General features: G+C 35.0%; 2 protein-coding genes across 5 annotated transcripts in view; one reads left to right on the forward strand and one right to left on the reverse strand.

Moving 5' to 3' along the window:
* The first annotated feature begins 10,072 nt into the window (after positions 1–10,072).
* On the forward strand, positions 10,073–18,959 carry Mthfs (Methenyltetrahydrofolate synthetase). Of its 3 annotated transcripts, none has more exons than XM_049845115.2 (5): positions 10,073–10,209; positions 16,856–16,981; positions 17,484–17,739; positions 18,030–18,157; positions 18,724–18,959. In XM_049845115.2, the coding sequence occupies exons 1-5, from the start codon at positions 10,159–10,161 to the stop codon at positions 18,814–18,816; spliced, it is 654 nt and encodes a 217-aa protein (XP_049701072.2). In that variant the 5' UTR covers positions 10,073–10,158; the 3' UTR covers positions 18,817–18,959. The 3 variants fall into 3 exon arrangements, with proteins under 3 accessions (XP_049701072.2, XP_049701073.2, XP_049701074.2); XM_049845116.2 differs by lacking the exon at positions 10,073–10,209 and adding an exon at positions 10,548–10,707; XM_049845117.2 differs by lacking the exon at positions 10,073–10,209 and adding an exon at positions 10,592–10,711.
* Positions 18,844–21,890, reverse strand: part of LOC110379740 (uncharacterized) — a 39,680-nt gene continuing 36,633 nt past the window's right edge. For both annotated transcript variants that reach the window (XM_049845114.2, XM_021339530.3), the window contains one exon: positions 18,844–21,365. In XM_049845114.2, coding sequence (XP_049701071.2) covers positions 21,168–21,365 — 198 coding nt within the window. In that variant the 3' untranslated portion in view covers positions 18,844–21,167. The remainder of the gene's footprint in view (positions 21,366–21,890) is intronic.

Raw genomic sequence — 21,890 nt, forward strand, 5'->3', positions numbered from 1 at the left:
TAAAAAACTACACACAAATCATTGAACTTGAACTGATGTTTAAACTGCAAGAGTGCAAACATTGTGACGTCATCACACTTGGCCCGTGTGACGTGGACTTGAGGCAGATTATGTTTCGGATTGAGCGCGGGGACAGGACCTAAGTTAAAGACGTGACGTTTTGTTATGTGCCCCTTTGAGCTGGCCGTTGAACCAACACCAGCAGAAGTACTAATGGTCCATTGTTAGCGAACTTTTGTTCGGAACACAGCAGTGTTTCTGTTTTAAGTTTGCAAACGAATTATGCAATCCACCCTGAAACGGTTGCAGTATCCGGGAGAGAATAAACGTCTACATTAAAATGAACAACTTTTACTGCAGTTCCTTGTTTGAAAATTCGCATAATTATTATTTTGTCTGAGTACTTCCCACGGTGCGCACACTGTGTAACACTGTTTTTAGATGGGAAATTATTTTGTATATTATGAAGTAAAAACATGACCTGCTTGAGTCAAAGACCTGTAAATCGTCCTCATAACAATCAACAGTTCCTACAGAACAATAATCTCATAGAAAATGTATAAAGTAATAGATTTGTAGTTTTTTCAACATCAGCCACGGGAAATAAAATGCGGTACAAAACATTGTAATACTTTTGCCACAGTTATAATCTTTGCAGGAAAATGCAGATCCGTAATAGAAACTGTTCTGCAATGCAGCTATCTATGGACACCAGAAACTTAAGTTATAGTAGATGTAAAAATACCATCAGAATTTAGTAGAGATTAGTTAATAGAGAACAAGAGAAATAACGATAAAGGAACCTGTAACCAGCTTTATTTAATAACTTTCCTATCCCATGAGTCATATCATCATATGTGATACACACTAATTGTTTATCTATCGTATCTACTACGTGGACAGTGAAATAGTAAAGTAACTATCTACTTAAACCTTCCTCATGAATAACTCTATCTACATTTAAAAGCCATGTGAGGATCCGTGCAGTAGTTTAGGAGTTTATCGCGAATAGTCAAACGCAAAGCGAAGCGAACATTAATGTAGTTATAATTGGTGATATAGAAGTACATAAGCAAAAAGAAGTCGTATTACCTGATTTAAAGAAATGTATGAATAATCCAAAAACTGCTAATTAATGCGTATATTCGTAAAGACGTAGTAATAGTAAATATAGTTTCCCTTGGTCTATTTATAGGGTGTTAGTCGTGTCGACTCCGGTGTCAGGCTATGGACTTTGAACTCGGGAGATATAACGTTACACTTAATAGTTGTCACCATGTTGTCACAGAGTATTGTGACTTTCATTAGCTTTAAGATCAAGTAGAATCTCCACTTTTTTTGGCGCAGCATGTCTTCCTCTTCCATAGATTTCTGTTTCACGCTATCTTAATTAACTGTTCAATCTATGTAGTTTCATCGCTTCGAATAAGTTAAAGATATATGAAGGAGTTTTTCGATTTCTATACAGAGTACCGAGATACCAAATAAGAAGAAAAGAGTCGAAGCTTCAAAACTGAAGTAACTTATAGGTCCATCATAATTGACCACGAATAGAAACAAATGCTCGGCGCCTACACTATTTAACTATCAATTAGGGATAATCAATGTGCGTGTTCTCGAGAGTTCAACAGCTATCTAATAGAACAAAAGTTATTGGATCAATAGTTTACTGCTTTTTGTAGGAAAGCACGTGCATTTTTCTCTCCGTGCAAGTCTATATGAAATCGAGAAAAATTTGGCTGGCCGAAACTTTGTGAAGTTTGAAAAACCGCGTAAAAAGGCAAAGGCAGTAAGACAAAGAAGTTCAGTGAATTCATTGATAGAATAATAATTAATTACAAGCTGTAATAAAATAAATATAATTAGTACTCAAGTCCAAGAGACCTGATTTTTAATTCAGTTTTCTCTCAATTTTCTTGACACTCTCCTCGTTGCTCACATCAAAGTGTTTGTGTCTTATAAGAAAACCTGCCGTGTCGTATCTAGGTGTTCTAAACACACAAAATTCCATTATGTTTACGTTTACGAAAATTCATAAGGATTTCCATGTAAAACTCAAAGAGAAACCTGCTGCTACGAGAATTTATCTTTAATAATGAAATATCTCCCTGGTTGCCCAGGTAACTGGGTTGAGGAGGTCAGATAGGGCAGTCGCTCTTTGTAAAGCACTGGTACTCAGCTACATCCGGTTAGACTGGAAGCCAACCCCAACATAGTTGGGAAAAAGGCTCGGAGGATGAATGAAATATCTCCCTGGATTAAACAGCCTTAATAGAATATAGTTATAAAATGTCCTAATAATATTCTAAATATGAAAGTTTGTTGGGATAGGATCTAAAGTAAAGAAAGACTTCGTGGGGTCTGGACGTGGGTGAAACCGCTGACGGAATCCAGTAAATAAGAATGTAGATAACTCTATTTTTGCTTTCATAGTTGCCTGATAAGGAGATTTTTCGGAAAGTGAATAAAACAGGTATGTAAAGTTGGCTGAGAGATTGTTCGAAAGAGTTACCGCGACCCTGGTACATGAAAGGCCTACGAAGGAACATGATGGGGTTAAGTCAGTAAGAGTCTGACACTCACTCTGCTAACCCACAGCGGCAAAGGTCATTTGATCATTTCTCATAAAAAAAAGGTTTGTAAGGATGGAAGTCCACAGAAAATAGTTATAATCCTTAAATATAATCTCTGCCTCTATATAATCAGTTAAACATAATTTCTTCTTACACGTAATTCATCAAGTGTCCGACTTGTAAACAAGGTTAGGTATTTCCTGCAAAAGACTGATTAGCTACGATAAGATAAGAAAATTACTAAAACAGGTGTAAATAGATATTAGCCTAGTTATCTGGTTATCTTTAAAGAAAACTTAACTAATATGCTGCAGGAAATTTTCAAATTTTCTTGATGTATTTCGAGGATTAATTAGGCTTAAGTACAATATGCATGCAACCGTTGCAATAATTACATTGTTATGTTCTTTGGTTTTAATTTTAATGTTTTTCGCATTTTTAGATATTTTTATGTAACCTGTCTGCGTGAAATAAACGATGCTACATAAGGGCTCGTACTTATGTATCCAAGTAATTTGAGAAAGAGTGTTTGCCTTATTTTTTAAATTTCTATTAATGAACATCGCAGAATTCTCAACTAAAAGTAAAACTACTAATTTGAAAAACTTCGGCTATAAAATGTCAGTGCGCTTAACCGTAAAAGTTTAAACTTTTCACCCCATCACTGCTGGAGAAAAACCAGAGCCTTTAGTTTTTCTCTGCAAAAAAGTTAAGAAGTTAAACTTATCTCTCAGTAACATTGTAAAATAAAATAATCAGATTATGAATGTCTAATAATAAGTATATTCGGCTTTTCTCTCTACTCTAAGGCGATCAGCCAGCCTCATAGAACATGTAATAGTGCACAATCATTTGCATGGACACAGGTGCACTCTCTTTTCATTCACTCTCATAGCCCGACGTTACGGCTATCCGAAAAAACCCGAAAGATTAGTGGTAGTGTAGTAGTAGGTACTGACATATCGAACCCACTACGTAGAAGTCACGCTTGGTGATCACTAAGTCACTAGACCTATGTATTTTATGGAGTACTTAGGTATGGTTTAAAGGAATGAAAATATGAAGGTTTGCAAAAACAGGTTATTCTTACTAAAACGTCAAAAGCGCTGAAAAATTTGTAACAAGCGTTATCTTTGAGGACATTCTTCAAGCCTTTCACCGCGGCCTTATGTACTCACACATAGTACATACACGATTATGTACATAAACACAGTCTTTACACGGCGGCGAGTGAACTAATTTGCATGTAAAAGAGACGCGATGAGATATTCCGGTTATCTCAGCACATTACTTGCGTAATATGTAATAAGCTCGTATTGTGCAGCTTAGAATTCAATGAATTCAATGTACTGGGTGGTATTATCACCTCTTAGCTGATTCACATAGGTATTAGTAGGTATTTGTCTTAAGTCTTAAGTATTGTCTTAAGTTAATCAATCAAGATAATGCTGGTAAATCAATGTTGCCCTTCTAGGATGCTTATGAATTCAAAGTTGAGGTCAAAGATATGGTACTTAGAGGTAATTATTAAATCCTTAGCCGTTGGACACATTCTAGGGAGAGGGATGAAAGTAAAAAATAGTAAAAAGTATAGGTAACTGTATAAAATCTGTTTGTAGTAAATACGTTGTACCTATGGGTGATAGTTTATAGAGTAAAGTGAGTTTCTCATAACATTTTCTTAGTAAAGCAGCTGAATCGACTGAGATGGATATTGAAGTAGATAAGAAATTAATTAGATAAGTAATTTTGGTAGATTAGTAATATTAGTAAGTTATTTTGATACGAGTTTTCCGAGTTTATAAGTAAAAAAAAACATAAGAGAAATGAAGAAGATACAGCTTCTTTGTAAATCTCTCTGTAAACATCTGGAACATAAAATACGTCAGCAGGATTGTAGAAGTATTTCTCTTGTTTGGACATTAAGCCCACAAACAAACAGACATCAGTTTACTTAGTCTTAGCACTATGTTAGTCATGAAAGGAGGGTAAAAATACACTAGTGAGTAGTATTTTTAGTGTTTTATAAAAAGAACAAAGGAATATTGAGATAATCTTTTTTTTCTTGGTCGGAAATCATCAAATGACGTGAGTGCAGCGTGAGGCAAACTCTTACTGACTAAAACCCACCATGATCTTTCTGGAGCCCTTTATGTACCAGGGCCGCGGTAACTCTTGCGAACAAACCCGCAGCCCCGGCAGGCTTCGACCCTAACGCGGCTGACATTGATAAGAGATCTTAATTAGATATCAAGATTGAAATGCGTTTATAACAAACGGATGATGGAGTAATCCTACATCCTACATCCTACATCCTACATATATTATAAACGTGAATGTTTGTGAGAATGTATGGATGTATGTTTGTTATTCTTTCACGCAAAAACGGCTGGACCGATTGGGTTGAAATTTAGTATGGAGATAGGTTATACCCTGGATTAACACATAGGCTACTTTTTATCCCGGTCAACAGGGATAAACCGTATTTTTATTAATATTTTGTTAAATTAGTATAGACGGCCTCTTTTGAGTTTTGCTGTTTCTTTTTCTGAATCCTGTATTTTTTTTGTTTTTAGGGTTCCGTACCCAAAGGATAAAACGGGACTCTATTGTTTTCGCTCCTCTGTCTGTCCGTCCGTCCGTCCGTCCGTCCGTCTGTCCGTCCGTCTGTCACCAGGCTGCATCTAAGGAACCGTGATAGTTAGAGAGCTAAAATTTTCACAGATGATGTATTTTTATTGCCGCTATAACAACAAATACTGAAATACTGAAAACTAGAATGTAATAAATATTTTGGGGGGCTCCGATACAACAAACATGATTTTTTTGTACGATTTATAAATAATGGTACGGAACCCTTCGTGCGCGAGTCTGACTCGCACTTGGCCGGTTTTTTTTATTAGTACGCAGATGTCAATCTTTTTATCATGGATGCTGTCATAGATTTAGAAACCCACTACCGTTTGATAGATAGGCAATAGGTGACACATAATTTTATGCGATAAGAGTCCAAAAACTGACCACTGTAGAGGCATGTAGCTGGCCCTACTGGCTGGAACTAGAATGTGTTAAAGACAAATTTTAGTAACAAAACAAGCGATACTTTAAAAAATGTTTAACATTTTTTATGAATTGATTCCAAAAATTAAGAAACGCTATAAATACTAATACGTAATTCTAAATACTATAACCTCTACATAAAAAAGTGTGTTTCGTTTTTGGCTTCACCAGAAATCACATAATGGTCGATCTATCTACTGTTATCTATATCTATTGACAAATATGGCTATCATACTGCGCTTTGTCTGTCAGGACCATTGGAATTTAACGAAATTCTCCATAATCCGAATTTTGCGGATATATGTTGTCGATTCAAAATCAATATTTCTTTATGTTTTGTTATTCATACCTATAAGGTTTCGATCGAGTCTACTGTACTCCTTGACAAAATCATTAATATAGATTTGACAATTGGATAGCACCAGAAATGAAAAATGTATTGTTGTAATTTTTATTAATTTAATTAAAAGTGCAATATAATAAGAAGTATGCCGGGAAAGCGTAAGTCAAATCTTTCCCAAAGCACCAATCAAGCTAGAATTATGAAAATAGCTAGAGTTAATGAGACCTTACAAGCAGAACTGCGAAGGCTTGAACAGGCGGTACGTGAGACAGTTCACAGAGCTGCTGAGACATCGGAGCAGTCTCAAGCTCGGCGACAACAAAACGCTGAGTATGTGGCAAGTCAACGGGCAGCTGAAACACCAGAACAGTCTCAAGATAGGCGTCGACAACATGCGGAGTATCTGGCATCTCAACGTGCTTCTGAGACGCCAGATCAGTCGCGAGATCGGTGTCGACAGAATGCTGAGTATCTGGCATCTCAACGAGTTAATGAGACACCAGTTCAGTCACAAGACCGCCGACAACAGAACGCTGACTATCTGGCATCCCAGCGCAGTTTATGAAACACCCGAACAGACCCTAGCTCGGCGCCAACAGCAGGCTACTCGCATGGCATCCCAAAGAGCAGCAGAAACTATTGAAGCAGCTGAATCTCGCAGACGCGCTGTTGCTGAAAGGGCACAACAGCGACGTCTCATATTCTCGAGAAATACATGGGGGGTATTCGACAAAGTTGCATTTGATTACGACGAGTCTCTTTATTATGAAACCCACAAACTTATTACAATAGAAATGATGAATAAGGTAGATTTTGCGATGCTCTCAAATGGAAAGAGGAAGCTGCAGGCATGTGTTGCTCGGGTAGTTGTAGAGTTGCTTAAAGAACTGATCTCCAATGATACGGACGAGTCTACGAGAAGCTAAGGGACACAATGTACTTATACCACGTATCCCTATCATACCCAAAAACTTGCCATTTAATTTTAAACGGCTGCAGTTTCCGTTAAAAGTTGCATTTTCCACAACAACACTTTTTTTTTGACAACCCTTAAAGGTAGCAGGGTTACATTTGGGCTCGCCATGTTTTTCCCATGGTCAGCTCTATGTGGCTTGCTCACGTGTTTCTAAATCGCAAACTCTACATGTTTATGCTGACCGAAATAAATCGTTTAATATAGTTTACAGGAGTATATTGCAGTAGTTACCTATAACTTTTAACTAAATTCAAAATCCTTATTTGTGAACGTATCATAATCATCATCTCCCGAGCTTTTTCCCAACTATGTTGGGGTCGGCTTCCAGTCTAACCGGATTCACCTGAGTACCAGCACTTTACAAGAAGCGACTGCCTATCTGACCTCCTCAACCCAGCTACCCGGGCAGGCCAATACCCTTGGTTAGACTGGTGTTCAACTTACTGGCTTCTGACTACCCGTAACGACTGCTAAGGATGTTCAATGACAGCCGGGACCTACAGTTTAACGTGCCATCCGAAACACAGTCATTGGTTCCAACTTATGCGTTGGGAAAGTGCTGTTTTGCAGCCAAGTTTGAATAAATGAGTTTTGATTTTGATTTTTGGTGTCTAAGATGTACTCAGAAAGTACATACAAACTTTGAAAAGTTGCGTTGGTACTTGCCTGACCTGGAATCGAACACACGCTCTCATACTTGAGAGGTTGGTTCTTTACCCACTAAGCCATCACGACTTGAATGTATTATAATAAGATCTACTTATGTAATTACATAAAATAAACAAAACATACGTTTTATGAAGTTTTTATAATCTTACCTATTAGTTAGATCCTGATCACTACGTATGGACGGACGGACAGTGGAGACTTAGTAATAGGGTTTTTACCCATTGGGGAGTTAACCTTAAAAATAAAACGTACCTTTTATTCATATCGAAGTATGAATGAAGTTTTGTTATTTTCGCTACAGGCTGTTTTTATTAATACAACACGCGGGCGAAGCCGCGGGCGGAAGCTAGTACTATATACTGAATAACTGCTGTTTCATTCAAATCTGCATAGCACCAGATTAGAACAAGTTCCCATAGTTACAACTTAAATGCAAGATTATTTACCTAAGCAAGATACGTCTAGAGAGGAAGCTCTCTCACGCTTTCGTAGCAAAATTTATAATTTACAGCAATATCTGGTTACAGTATCCGTGACATTTTGCTTATTAATAACTTATTAGCTTTGTCGAAAGACCTCACTTATCTTATTACTTACATAACTAGATGTGGCTTCAAAGATCGAGGCGAGGTCTTAAGAAACTTCATATTTTAAACTGATTACTCTTAGCCCGCAATTTTCAAAGGAAATGGGATATTTTTCTGCGTCTCATTTTAATTAAACTTAGTAGGTACATATTCGCCGTTGTGGTTTATATAAGGGATTTGGTTATTACTGAGTGTTTCCCTGACATATATGTACATGTTTGCCTAAAGGAGTTGGTGACGTTGATATTAACTACCTATTGGAAAATTTGCCATAACTATGGAAACCTAGGTGGAACTTCGCCTGGTTCAGCAGAAGATTTGCACCATCACAGATCTGTTTGACTAATTTTATTTTTGTCATAGCCAATTCACCACGTAGAATCCTTTTAACCCAACCAACCTTACTTGTAATCGCAGAGATCAAAGAGCCTACATTCCATTAACTAAGTGGAAACTTCCAGAGTAACTAATAATGCAAACCCTGATATGAAACTTGTTATCTCCTGTCCCCATTTGAGGACACGCCATCGAAACACCGTGATAAGGTAATGGAGATGTCAGGATGACGGATCAATCGATGGCTTATGTCTGTACTTTATCCTGTCGTAACAAAATGGATGCTTTGGAACACCTGTCATCCTTTGGGAGACTGGGAGAACGCCCATTGGTTGCAGTTTATGGCAAAAGTATGATAGGTACTGTAGCGCGTGGCGCGCTAGGAACCGGGGATCTTCAGGTTATTTAATTAAAACATTAAAAGGAACTTTAACTTTGCGTTTATTCGCTGACTCGGGGGTGAAGTGACATACTTCAATATAAAAAACTTATTCTATGGAACAAATCGAATACATTTGAAATGATTGCCCGGTCAGTATCAAAAATATCTAACGAATAAAACCTTACAAATGAAAGAGTTTCTAACTACGTTACAGTACCTACCTACTTGATGACGAAAATTTGTATGTAGATTATATAAAAAGACAGGTGTATTGAATTGGTTTTATCAGGATTCATGAATTAAGAAAAACATTTAATAATCTACTAAGAGTTAACTTCCAATGCACAGTACTTATGCTTACACATCTTTAAGAGGTAGGTACATTTTCTATTGTGAAAAAGCTTATCTCTAATTATGTAATTTCATAGGGTTCAAACCAATCTATCTTCTTCTTAGTGAGATGCCATCGACTCGCTCATACATTTCAAATATCAGAGGCCCAGCATTTTGTCAAGGTATTATCAGTCAAACCATTATGCCTAGGTATCACGCGGGCTACCTTAGGCCGGAATGGTTAGCGATCTCTAGGAAAGGCCTACGTTCAACAAAGGTCGGCAATTGGCTGATATGATGATGATGATGATGCATTACACATTGATTTAAATAAATGCATAAGTAATGGTTATCGAAGACATTATCTTCTTATCTATACTTATCGCTGTTATTAGTACCTAATCAATTGTAGTATTTCTTTATCAGATTAATCTAGATATTAAAGTGAACTCTCAAAGTCTCAAGGACTCTCTTCAGTCTGGTTTCATGTCTGGGTGTCTGCCTAATTGTTATCAGGGATTATAATGTTTTAATTACAGCTTTAAAAACTTATCTAAGATTATTTTTAAGATTAGGCCAGGTCAGGATGGTACCTATAAAATTTTATGGGAGGCAAGTGCAAGAAATTAAGTCACAGTTGGAAAATTCCTCGTGTCTAGTTTGAGATACAGTGAGGAAAATTGCAATCTATAAAATAGTGACATCTATTGTCGCAAATACGAAGCTCTCGTCTGAAACATTCACTATTTTCATGGACACTACCAAAGCAGCTCTCTACTTAGTTCAGCCGCAAACCAATAGATGGCGTTACTTGTATAACCACGTGTCCCTCTGTTTTGGTTAGCCGGCCTCCGTCGGAATTCAGTAGCATGCACGTCTCACGCTATTATCATTAGGTAATGTGTGTTATCAGTCTGTTTCGCTTTCCTAAGGAGTCTATCGTCTTTCTGGTAAGTAGAAATTACGCTTATCATTGCCTTTTAATATAAAAGAAGATATTTTTAATTTATTTCATTTTTATTGAAAGAGTTATGTGTGATTGTTAAACTCTCGATTAAAACAACAAAAGTTAAGTTAAGCATAAACATACTGTCATAACAAATTCTTCACACAAAACCTCAGTCATTCTGATATTGTTTGGAACTTCCCCTAATCTGTTGGCTTTTGACCTATTGTAATATTAATAAATATTTGTTTCGATAACATACAGTCAGTAAGATCATCATCCTGACGTAGATAATTTGTGTATTAATATCAGCGTATGTTTTGGTGCTCATTCATTCCCGGTTTGTCATTTAGCGAAACGATCGTTTAGTGACCAATCTTGATCGTTTTTTCTGACATTTCCTCTTGTTTTGTGCGATTTTATACCACAATTAAGAGGAAAATTAGTGCCAAAGTGAAGTTAAGCGTTTGTTTGTAAATAGGATAATTAATTAAGTTCCTGGGTAGGTAAAGTTAAATAATCTGTAGTTTTAAAATTACACGTACTACCTAGGTACTCTGATCTTTTTTCTAAAAACGGATCAATTAATCGAGTTGATGCTAATTTAGTTTTTCAAGTTCACAAAAGTGGAATGTTGAAGATAAGCTTGTTTTACTCATTCGAGTTTTCAATGGCCTAATAATTACAGTATTCGATAAATAAACCAAGCCATAATCATAATCATAATCATAATCATCGTTTATTTGTTTAACATAGGTAGATAATACAGTTCTTAAATTAAAGTAAAAGGTCGCTATGTTATGCTCGGAAGCGTACAAATATTGTAGTTGCATGCAAAAAAAAACTTATCGTGCAAGAGGTATGCAAAAAATATTATTTGTATGTCAAAAAATTAAAAATAATGAGTATTTTATGTTAAAATTAGTAAAATAATAAATTACATAAGAAAGAAAACAAAAATACAATTATCTAATAAAGTAAAAATAAATCGGTTTACAGTAAGTTATCACTTAGAAATTCATCAATCTTATAATAACATTTTTCAATTAATAAAGATTTTAATTTATTTTTAAATTGTGTTACATTTAATTGTCTTATCACATCTGGCAATTTATTGTAAATGCGTGGTGCCATGCCCAACACGCTCTTACTAACTAAGGCAGTCCTACAACACTGGCTTCTTAGTGAGTTTGCATATTGGCTACGAATAGCAACATCTCGCAACGTTGACACTTTTTCGAATAGCGCCATGTTTGTTTTGACAAAAACACTAATTTCAAAAATATATAATGAAGGTAAGGTAAGTATCTTCAGCGACTTAAAGAATGGTACACAGCTGTCATCAGATTTAAGCCCACACATTGCTCTTATGCATCTTTTTTGTGCCTTAAAAATGATATCCTTGTCGGTAGAGTTGCCCCAAAAAATAATTCCATATCGCAAAACTGAGGCTACTAGGCCGTGATATGCTACTAGAAGCGCATCTATATTTATTTTTCTAGCAATTTGGAAAAGTGCGTGTGCTGATTTATTTATTTTCTTACTTAGGTCCTCTATGTGGGCCTTCCAGTTAAGTTGGTTGTCAAGGAATAGACCTAAAAACTTTACTACTTTAACTTGTTCAATGTCACAGTCACTATGTCTTATATTAACTTTTGGAATTTCAGTCCTTTGGTGAAATTGCATTGCTTTGGTTTTCTTTAAGTTTATTACTAAATTATTTTTATTAAGCCAATCAATTATGTCCGACAGTGTATTATTGATATCGTTTTGATACATGTCAATATTGCGATCGATACATTTCACTATGGCAGTGCTATCGTCTGCAAACATCACCATTTGATGTTGAGTAACTTTTGGCAAATCATTTATGTAGATTAGAAAAAGTAGTGGTCCAAGGACGCTACCCTGTGGGACACCAAATTTTATCAATCTAAAATGAGATAAGAAACGCTTTTCAAATTTTGTTTTATTACATATTCTTACAACCTCTGTACATTGTAATCTATTGGAGAGATAGGATTCAAGGAGTTTCAAAATGTTACCTCTTATGCCATAGCTATGAAGTTTGTCTAATAGGATGCTGTGCTTTACGTAATCAAAGGCTTTGGTCATATCTGTGTAGATGGCACAAATAGGAGTTTTTTGGTCTACTGCTAACAGAATGCTACGCAAAAGATTGAAAATAGCCATATTAATTGAGGCATCCTTTCTAAAGCCATTTTGTTCCTTACACAATAAGTTATATTTATTGAGATAGCAATACAGAGACTTATATATGATCTTCTCGAAAATTTTCGAAAACACAGAGATTTTTGCTATCGGTCTATAGTTTTTCATATCAGTTTTGTTATCTTTTTTATGGAGTGGTATTATGACAACTTTCTTCAAATCTTCAGGATAAATTCCGTTAATAATGCTAAGGTTCAAAATATGTGCCAATAAAGGCGCTATAGATTCATTTACATATTTTATCACCTTAGTTGACATACCATCAAAACCTACAGTATTTGTATTTTTTAGTGATTTTACAGCCGAAATAATGTCCGTTGCAAGAACCGGTTGCATAAACATTGATTGCCTTGTTAAGTTGTCTAAATTATTGTCGAAGTCTATGTCATTTACAATATTATTTTCTATTTCCTCTATAAAATAATTATTAAATGCATTAGCAATGTCAATCGGTTCTGAAAATGTCATGTCACATTTATTAATTGTCATTATTTGATCTTTAGGAGAGTTATTTTTTGTACTATTGACTATTTGCCATGTAGCTTTGGACTTATTCTGTGAGGTTTTTATAAAGTAATCATTTCTAGCTTTTTGCGTAAGTCTTATGATTTTCCTATATCGCAAGGAGTATTTTTTAAAATTAATTTTATTTTTTAATACCGGATTTAATCTATATGTCCACAATAACTTTCTTTGTTTTTTGCTACAATTTTTTATGCCGCGAGATACCCATTTTGCATTTTTCTTTGTATGAATAGTAATTATTTTATCAGGGAAGCAAAGTTTGTAGAAAAGGGAGAATGTTTCATAGAATCTTCTGTAAGCTGTATTGGTATCATTACTTTCATACACATCCTCAAAAGATAAGCTCTGAATGCATTCTTGGAATTTTTTGAGGTTCTCTATGGAGTAGTCTTTTGTTACAATTTTCCAGTATTTTAAGCGATATGTTCTATTTACAGGAACCCTAAGTATTTGTGCCGTGTGATCAGAGAGGATGAGATCTATAATTTCGGCTTTGCATCCTCGTCGTATGTTATGAGCGAAATGATCAATACATGTATTACTATTAAGCCTAGTAGGTTTATTTATTTCTAATGTCAAATTGTAACTCATTAAAAAATTCTCTAGTTCCAAAGTAGTCTTATTCCTTTTTAGCGTATCAATGTTTAAGTCGCCACCATATAACAATTTTTTTTCTATTTAACAAACATAGCTTTCTCAAAACAATGTCAAGTTTATCATAAAATGTCAAATAATTGTATTTAGGAATTCTATACACGCAGATTATTATAATAGAATGAGCTGTCAATTCAATTCCACAAATTTCAAAAACGCCTGATACAGATTGCTTAGCAATATCTGGCAGTTCTTTATATTGATAACCATTTCTAACCAGAATACAAGTCCCTCCACGATTTGTTTTGCGACAAAAGAAAGCGGCAGGATGGAAACCAGGAATATACAACAAACTTTCATGGCCAGATGTAATAAAATGTTCAGTTATACAGAGAACATCTACGTTAGTTCCTTGCTGTTCTAGGTTTTTTAATTGAACCGTTAATAAGTCTGATTTGTTTAGCAAACCAGCAATATTTTGATGAAGAACAGTAAGAGTATTACAGAAAAAACAACGGGTTTTGACCCTCTGTGCTAGTCGCAGATGTTGTCTTAACGGAATTCATATCACTAGGATGCTTTTTTTCATTTGTGTCAAATGCACATATTGCGTATTCAGCATTAACATTTTGAATATAAATAATCATTTTAAAAATATCATTAAAAATACATTTCATTCCAGAGTAATTTATCATGCCCGTGCGCCTACTGAACATGGTATCGTCATATCTTAAATTCATGTTACTATCCAAAAAATAAGCATGTCCATGTGTAGCTGTATCCAAATATAACAAATTATTAAAAGTTTCTACTCTTGAATTATATAAATAATTATTTGTGAAGAATTTATACGTTGGTGTGCATATAATTATGTTTGTATTTGTAATTTCTTGTAAAACTTCTCTTATTAATAGAATAATATCATGATATCTACATGTGATTTGGAAATCTTCGCCACCTATCAATATAATGCAGTAGTCCAGCATAGTGAAATTAGCCAGTTTTTCTTTAATACCTTTCAGGAGAGTTTGGATATTTCCATGGGGTGTGATGTAGTGGCAAACTTCACATTTACCTATAGTTGTTTTTGCAATGTCAAGCAATGTATTTCTGTTGTCAGTGCTTAAGATACAGAATTTGCTCCGATTAAAATTACTGCTGTGCGAGTTATTAATAATTTGTTTTGTCGGTGTATCAGTAGTGATTTTTTCAGTTTTACTGTCTTGATGTACAGAAGTATTATTTAAAACTGTTTGTGTTTGTTTGCATACACTTTCAGTACGAACCGCGGTATTGTTGGTTTGGGTCTCCTTATTCAAAGTTTTTATTCGGCATGTAGATTTTTTTATTGGGGTTGATGTTAGGCTACTCACGTGGATTTTCGTGTTTGAAACGCTTCTTTTAGAGCTTGGAGTGGCACACTTGGCTTCTCCTACACCCACCTTTTTGTATAATTCTATGACACGATTACATTTATCCAGATCTGACTTTAAACTTTTATTTTCACAGAGTAAGTTGTCAACTTCCTGATTAGCGCTATGTAGCTTAATCCTTAAGTCATTAATCTCCTCCTGTAGCGATACAATGGCGTCATCGTCTCGTAGAGATGTTTCTGGCATACTCATAACTGTAGCGTCGAAAAGTGATGTTTCTGAGGATGAGTACGACTGGATTGGTTTTTTTCTCAGCGTTATATTTTCATCTCCCATGTTTGTAATTTTACGTACAATTACTTAATTATTCTGTCGTTGGCAATACCAATTGAAAGTTTTAAATGACGAATTCAAAGAGTACCAAGAAACAAAAATTTTAAAATAAACCCAAAAAGTATTTTCAACGCTGTCCAACTGTGATTCGAATCCTCACAAAACTTGTTGACATCCTCCACACAAAGTTGCCATAATTTTGGTTTTTGAAAAAGCTGCCCTCTAGTGTGCAATAGCGTCTTGGACTCGATAAATGGTACAGGGACGTCCTCTTGTCAAAGTAGCGCTGTTGTTGTTTCCGCTATTCGACCCTAGATGGCGTTGCTTGTGTTTAAGATTGTAGTGTTTTTGTGTTGGTTTCGTTTATTATGTTTAGGGTATTAGTAGATATCTGTTAAATACCTTTATTGTACTCCTCAAATATGTTCCTAGCTTGTTTTTTGAGTAATAAACACTATTTGGGCACTGAACTGTTTTTAGTTTTGAATCACAAGTTTTGAAAAAGTTCGTTGGCAAGCACAACTTTCTTTGTATTTTTTTCACTTTTCTTCCAAGATTTGTTTGTTCTATTACTTTGAACACTGCTAGTAATTGGGTTTAAACTTTTCGTTGGGTCTTTAAGAGGATAGATGCACTTTTACTATTTTTAACATTTAAAATACGTGGAGCTATTTCATACCTACATTTTTAATTTGCCAATTACAAGTTTATTGGTAGTTCACCCAATTCTCATCATAATTTCTGATATGACCTAAAGACCCAAATTATTGGACCATATTTCAAAATAAATGCATTCATCATCATCATTGAAAGATTTATGCCCAATTAAAACCTGGGCCCATTAAATCCCCAATTACCTACAAAGTTGCCCAATAAATAATATTGGCCGATATGAGAACTCCAAAACTTCTTATTGCTGTAAATCAAAACTTGGTATTAATAGTTTTTGATTGATTTGATGATCAACAAAACTATTTATTAGGTAGGTTATACTACTGTTTAAGTATAATATTGGTGCCATAAATGTAAAGTCCATACTTAATTATATGTTTAAATACATATAATTGAAACGGCAATGGGTACAGTGAGCTTCAAAATTAGCTGAACAAACGTGAATTTTCAAAACTGCTAAACACCTTAGCGTAGATAACATATCAGAGTATCGGAAAACTTTTTGAAAAAATGTGTCAGGTGCATTTTGATTTATGACTCCACACTGTTAGGAACTTTTAAAATTTTTTATTTACTCAGCTAGTTAGGTACTTTTAAAGCTGATTAAATGTATGTATTTGAGTACCTAACTCACTAACCATTTGTTTGAAAATAAAACTGATATCTATCGATGTTTTGTTTTCCATAATAACGTACGATTTCGTGCCTTTATCGGCATATTGTGTAGTAGTATTGAAGAGTACGAGCTCGCGATACGTTTATACGACTGTAACAGAGCTATGATTTTCTTACGTATTTGGGTATATTTCTCGTTTCAAATGATTAGCTAAATTATTGCAATAATGTTCTTTGATAAAAGTAAGTACCTAGTTACTTAGTAAGTTTGTTTCCGTATTTTGATAGTGTTTTTCGACTTTTTAGAGCAGAACAATGGCAAAACAGGCCCCGAATCCAGCGAAGGCACAGCTAAGGGATGAAGTAGCGGACAGGATTGCAAAACTCACAACGGAAGAAAAAAAACGACAGTCTGAAATTGTATACAATAAGGTAGGAATTGTGTCACAGAAAATCTAAATATTAATAACTAGCCGTTTTCCCGCGGTTTCACCCGCGTCCCGCGGGAGCTACTGCCCACACTGGGATAAAATATAACCTATGTTACTCGCAGATAATATAGCTTTCTAATGGTGAAAGAATATTTAAAATCGGTCCAGTAGTATTTTTAGTTTATCCATTACAACCAAACTAACAAACAAACAAAGTTTTCCTCTTTATAATATTAGTATAGATGAAACCCGCTTTCCGTTGTCACGACATAACATGAAAACGGCTTGACCGATTTGGCTGAAAATTAGAGGGGAGGTAACTTAGACCCGGGATAAGGTTTTAGGAGGTTTTGTTAAAACTGCCTTTGGTTGTTACAACGAAATTATTTTCAGTTTTCCAAATCCAACAAGTACTGTCTGAGATTAGCTTCTTAATTTTTTTATTTATTAAATATGTACCTTTAACCTTTATCTAATAATTCCAAAATCAACTAAATCCCCAGATAATCAACCATCCTTGGTACAAATCAGCAAACCGCATCTCTCTCTTCATGAGCACAGACAGTGAGATCAACACTGCCCCCATCATCGCCCACGTAAAAGCTAAGGGAGCCATAGCCTTCGTCCCCCAGTACGTTGGGGGCAAGATGAGGATGTTACGCCTGGAGCCTGATGATGATGAGAACACCATGTTTATTACGAAGCACGGGATTGCGCAGCACGCGAAGACGCAGGTTCGGGAAGATGCTCTTGAGACAGGTTGGTTTTAGTATTTTGGATTAAATCATCATATATTATTTAGTTACCTGGGTAATTGAAAATGTACAAAAAATCTGTATTAGTACTTCTTATTTTAAACTAGCTTCTACTGCCAGTTTTCAGACAAAAAGTATCCTCTGTGGCTTTTTACAATAATGGGCTATGTAACATTGAAAGAGTTTTCCAAATCGGACAATTGGCTTTTGAGATTAACGTGTTCAGGAAAACGCACCAATTTCTTCAATTTTATAACGTTAATACCTATTAATATTTTGGTGTTTATATTCCAGGAGGCCTTGACCTGATCATAGCACCTGGGGCTGCGTTCTCCAAAGCCGGTGACAGATGCGGCCACGGCGGCGGCTACTACGATAGGTTCATCTCTGGCCTGAGGAGTAACCCCGAAACTGCGCCGAAGGTACGTCGAACTGCATCTTATAGTTTAAGACAGACCGGCTCGGAGAGGAGAGCAAATCCTTAACACGTTGAAAATCGAGTACTTAGTATTTGTAGTAAGATTCATTTTTGCATGTGCACTGCTTTTGACATTAATAATGCTCGAAGGCGCTCGGTGTGAAATAATAAGAGGAGCCGCCCGGCTCCGATCGCGTACTTTTCTTGACGTTTGTATCCTATTGCTTGCTCTTTAAAGCTCGCGAGGCGAATCGACTCCGGTCTGTGTGAAGAGAAAAATGCGTGCCGATGCTCTCCGAGCCGGTCTGCTTGAACGGACCCTTATAGTATAAGACCTAAGTAATGGCGAAATTCCACCAAAATTGTTCGCGAACAAAGGTTGCAATTTTGCAAACTTTTTTGAAATGTTCGAACGCAATTCATTACTGTTTAGTGTTTGCCAGTAGAAGGAGTAGACAAGATGAAGAGAATGAACTTTTGCTTGTTTGATTTAGTTCTTCAAGCCCAAATTCTAAAAGGTATCTAAACACTAATTAATTATTTTCTTACATTATTTACTCACTTTTTCAGGTGATGGCCGTAGCATTCAACTGTCAAGTGGTAGATCATGTGCCTACAAACGAATTGGATCAGAAAGTCGACGAAGTTATATTTGCTGAGTGATATTTTATATCCTGTTTTATGTGCTCGAAAGACTTGTATTTTCACTTGTTAAACTATATTTTGCACTTAAGGTTAATTACGTAAATTGGGGTGTAATTTGTAAGTAGTCAAATTGATATACAAACTACGTAATTTTAATTCTACTTCGCTTCAACTAATATTGTTGTATATAAGGTAAAACTATAGGTGAAAACTTTTTATTTTAAATAAAACACCAAAGAAATTGAAAACTTTTATTTTGTTTATATACCTGCTGAAAAAATTTAATCGCACTTTGTGCAGCTCAAAAACCTTAAAAATATTATTACAAATCTAAGTATAGTCACAAACTTAGATAATATACTTAAAGGTACAATAATCACATTTATTCCGATCACAATATATCAATACTAGAAAAGCCACCGAATAAGTATTTACATGGCATTACAATGATAAATGGAAATGCACCATCATTTAGTAGAGAAAAAAGCCCAGGACCGAAATCATGAAGTCTGAATTTCTTAAAACAATGTTCAAAGTTTTAAAGTAAACAGATGTTTTAAGAAAATCAGACGTTTATGTTGTCGGTTTATTTGGGCCTACACTTTGCGCTAAATTCGTTGACCAAGAACCTAATTGCGACGGTTTCCTCGCTAAACTTAGGTTCAATATTTAAAAAATATTGTTCTAAGATATCGTTGCGTGATCAGGGTGGCTCAATGCGAGTTTTAAAATTGATTGTAAGGTATTTTAAAAACGAAATATGTGGCTTACTGTGTAAAAGTGCCGGAATTATATTCAATAAATAGAATAACGGAGATTTTCGTTGTCTTAGTGTTTTATGGCACCTAAAGAAAAAACACCAATTCTACTCAATATTATTTTAAATATTAAATAACTCGGCTACATATTTTTCATTTAACAATTATTTGCATTAAATAATTTGAGAACACGGAAATTTCTTCTAAATCAATATCGATAAAAAAAGGTAAACAAAATTTCTAGGAAAACCACAAACGCAAATTATAATTGCATATGATAATTGCTAATTATTTACTACAATAATATTTAGATATGCTGCAGACATTTCAAACATTATAATAGAAACTTAAGGTATAATTGCATAATATGTATGTTCAATTAGATTGTATCCCACTATCAAAGAATTTCTATACATTTAATCTAAGTAAAATAAATGATAAATGACATTTACTGTGAGAGAGTACTAAATAATATTTCTGAGATAAAATACAGTAGCATTGAATCATAATTAAAAATACGTTTACGTAGGTATGTAATATACCTATGTAATATACGTATTTTGTCTGTTTAGTTTTCTATCTACAAAATGTCGAAGAATCTTTGTTCGACTATATTAAACAAGAACTAACTAGATACTTATAAAATAATGTTGTTTTCGATAAGGAAGCAATACTTACTTATTGTAATTTGGATTTTGACAAGCCGAGTTCCATAATAATTTCAAAATCACTTTACCCCACTTTCTCTTGAATCCTTGAGTTAAAAGGAAGAAGAAAAATAGGGGCTTTGTTAATTTTAGGTCAATCGGCTAAATCAATCTCACTTGTAAAAGGAATTTTATAAGATTCAAATAGATGAATATATCTAAATTCGTACATATTGTAAGCTCGATTTTACTTAAAACTAGATAGGAAGGCACTTCCAATAAACTTATTCTTTTACTATGTATTAACGAAATAAAAACTATTTACAAAATTAACTACTTAAGATTAACATACTTACGTGTTTCTATTATAAAATATTTTCGATAGTGGAATCCAAATCGTTTGCTTAAAATATATTACGCTAACTATACATTTTACACACTAAATACATATGAATAAAATTACGAATTTGAATAATTTTATAATGGTTAATATAATTTTATCTAAAGAGGGAGACACAAAATACTACATACTTATTTATTCTGTCTTCTCATAAATCTATCCCTGTTCCGTGAATGCAAAACTGCATATTATCAGCATTCTATACAAGTTAGTCTTAAATAGTGGATGCCAACAACCTAATAGGAATTTTAGATGTGTATTTCATAAGATACACTATATAAAACATCATTGGAATCACTAAACACCTAGAAAAGAGATAGTTTGTGGGTTTGTATAAGGTCTTCTGAATTCAGAATTTTACCATGATAAGTAGCCAGGAGACTATCCTTGAGATGCTACGAAATAATGACAATTAGAAGTTGAAACAAGGTAAGTATTATATTACAGCCAATTTTAGTATAAAGACCATATTAAAATAGAAAGTTTTTAAATAATCCGTTGTATGTATATCAAAAATACTTCTACTATAGAGCCTACCGTGATTCCTCCAATCACTTGCATTGTTCAACGTAGTACAGCTCCAAATACCCTCTGTCCTCTAGACATGAGGAGTTCCACGGCCCCCACTGCCGCCAAGAGTAGGAGGAGCGCTATGATGGCCAGGGCTGCTCTGCAGCGACGCCGTCGTCGTTCGCTGCGGGCTAGGCGACGAGATAGGGCTTCGCCTCGGGCGCCGTCGAGGGTGAACAGAGCGCTGGCGGCCTGTGGAGGAATTATAACTTTTTGAGTGTGCCATTATGGAATAACAGAAATGAAGACACTATCATTTTTAGGGTTCCGTAGCCAAAATGGCAAAAACGGAACCCTTATAGTTTCGTCATGTCCGTCTGTCCGTCTGTCCGTCTGTCCGTCTGTCACAGCCGATTTACTCGGAAACTATACTAGTAATAGTACTACAGTGATGAAATTTGATGGGAATATGTGTTGTATGAACCGCTACAAAAATATGACACTAAATAGTAAAAAAAAGAATTGGGGGTGGGGCCCCCCATACATGTAACTGAGGGATGAAATTTTTTTTTTCGATGTACATACCCGTGTGGGGTATCAATGGAAAGGTCTTTTAAAATGATATAAAGTTTTCTAAAAAACATTTTTCTTAAAGTGAACGGTTTTTGAGATATCAGCTCTCAAAGTCGTAAAAAGTATGTCCCCCCCCCTCTATTTTTATAACTACGGGGTATAAAATTCTAAAAAAAATAGAGGTGATGCATGCTAATTAACTCT

Source organism: Helicoverpa armigera, chromosome 15 (assembly GCF_030705265.1).
Source record: "Helicoverpa armigera isolate CAAS_96S chromosome 15, ASM3070526v1, whole genome shotgun sequence".
NCBI lineage: Eukaryota > Metazoa > Arthropoda > Insecta > Lepidoptera > Noctuidae > Helicoverpa > Helicoverpa armigera.